At 60.4% G+C, this 788-nt stretch overlaps 1 protein-coding gene across 2 annotated transcripts in view; it reads right to left on the reverse strand.

The window, feature by feature from the left end:
* The window catches only part of ODF3L2 (outer dense fiber of sperm tails 3-like 2), a 13866-nt gene that overhangs the window by 7451 nt on the left and 5627 nt on the right, over nt 1–788 (reverse strand). Inside the window, exon 2 of one of the 2 annotated variants that reach the window (XM_011993041.1) lies at nt 449–556. The exons of the other annotated variant lie outside the window; for it this stretch is intronic. Coding sequence (XP_011848431.1) covers nt 449–556 — 108 coding nt within the window. The remainder of the gene's footprint in view (nt 1–448; nt 557–788) is intronic. 2 annotated transcript variants of the gene reach the window in all.

The following is a 788-nucleotide window of genomic DNA, read 5'->3' on the forward strand; positions in this document are numbered from 1 at the left end:
TTCACCGTGTTAGCCAGGATGGTCTCGATCTCTTGACCTCGTGATCTGTCCGTCTCGGCCTCCCAAAGTGCTGGGATTACAGGTGTGAGCCACCGCGCCCGGCCTAGTATTGTTAACTTTTAACAGAAACTGAGTTGCAGAGCACTTAAGCAATTTGCCTGAGCAGCAAGGAATTGCAAACGCGGGAAGGCAGGTACAGGTCTTCACCTCCCTACAACGCTCTTTCTCCTTCCATTCTCTTCATCAGTGAAAAAACAGAGGGACAGCAGCTTGCCTGAGGTCTCGCAGCAAGTAGGAGGTGGAGCAAGTCGTAGAGCCCAGCCCTGCCTGCTTCCTGCTGCGCTAACTGGGGGCCTGGATCTAAGGGGTAAGGGGACCCATCGGTGCCCCGGGGGGACATTGGAGGACCAGGGAAGCCCCCGGCCGCCCGCCCGCCCGCCCGCCTTACCCTCACTGGGCCTCCGGACGAGTGAGTAGGCGGGACTGGCCACCCTGGTGCAGTCGTGGTTGATGAAGCCCACAGTGGACGGCAGGACGTACAAGCCTGGCCCTGAGCCTGCAGCCCAAAGCCCTCAGGTCACCACCTGGGCCCAGATTCCCCAAGGAAGGAGCCCTGGACCCAGCTCCTGAGCCTTAGCCTGGGTTCCCCTCTCCCTCCATGATGAGGATTGGGGGCCCCGGGGACCAAGAGGCTGCTGCCCCTCTGGAGACAAAATATGATGCCTGCATTGTGAGTCAGACATGAATCACAGAGGGGAGGGCAGGGGAGGGAAGGGCCGGGGAGGGAA

This window comes from Mandrillus leucophaeus, unplaced genomic scaffold, assembly GCF_000951045.1.
Source record: "Mandrillus leucophaeus isolate KB7577 unplaced genomic scaffold, Mleu.le_1.0 Scaffold423, whole genome shotgun sequence".
NCBI classification, from domain to species: domain Eukaryota; kingdom Metazoa; phylum Chordata; class Mammalia; order Primates; family Cercopithecidae; genus Mandrillus; species Mandrillus leucophaeus.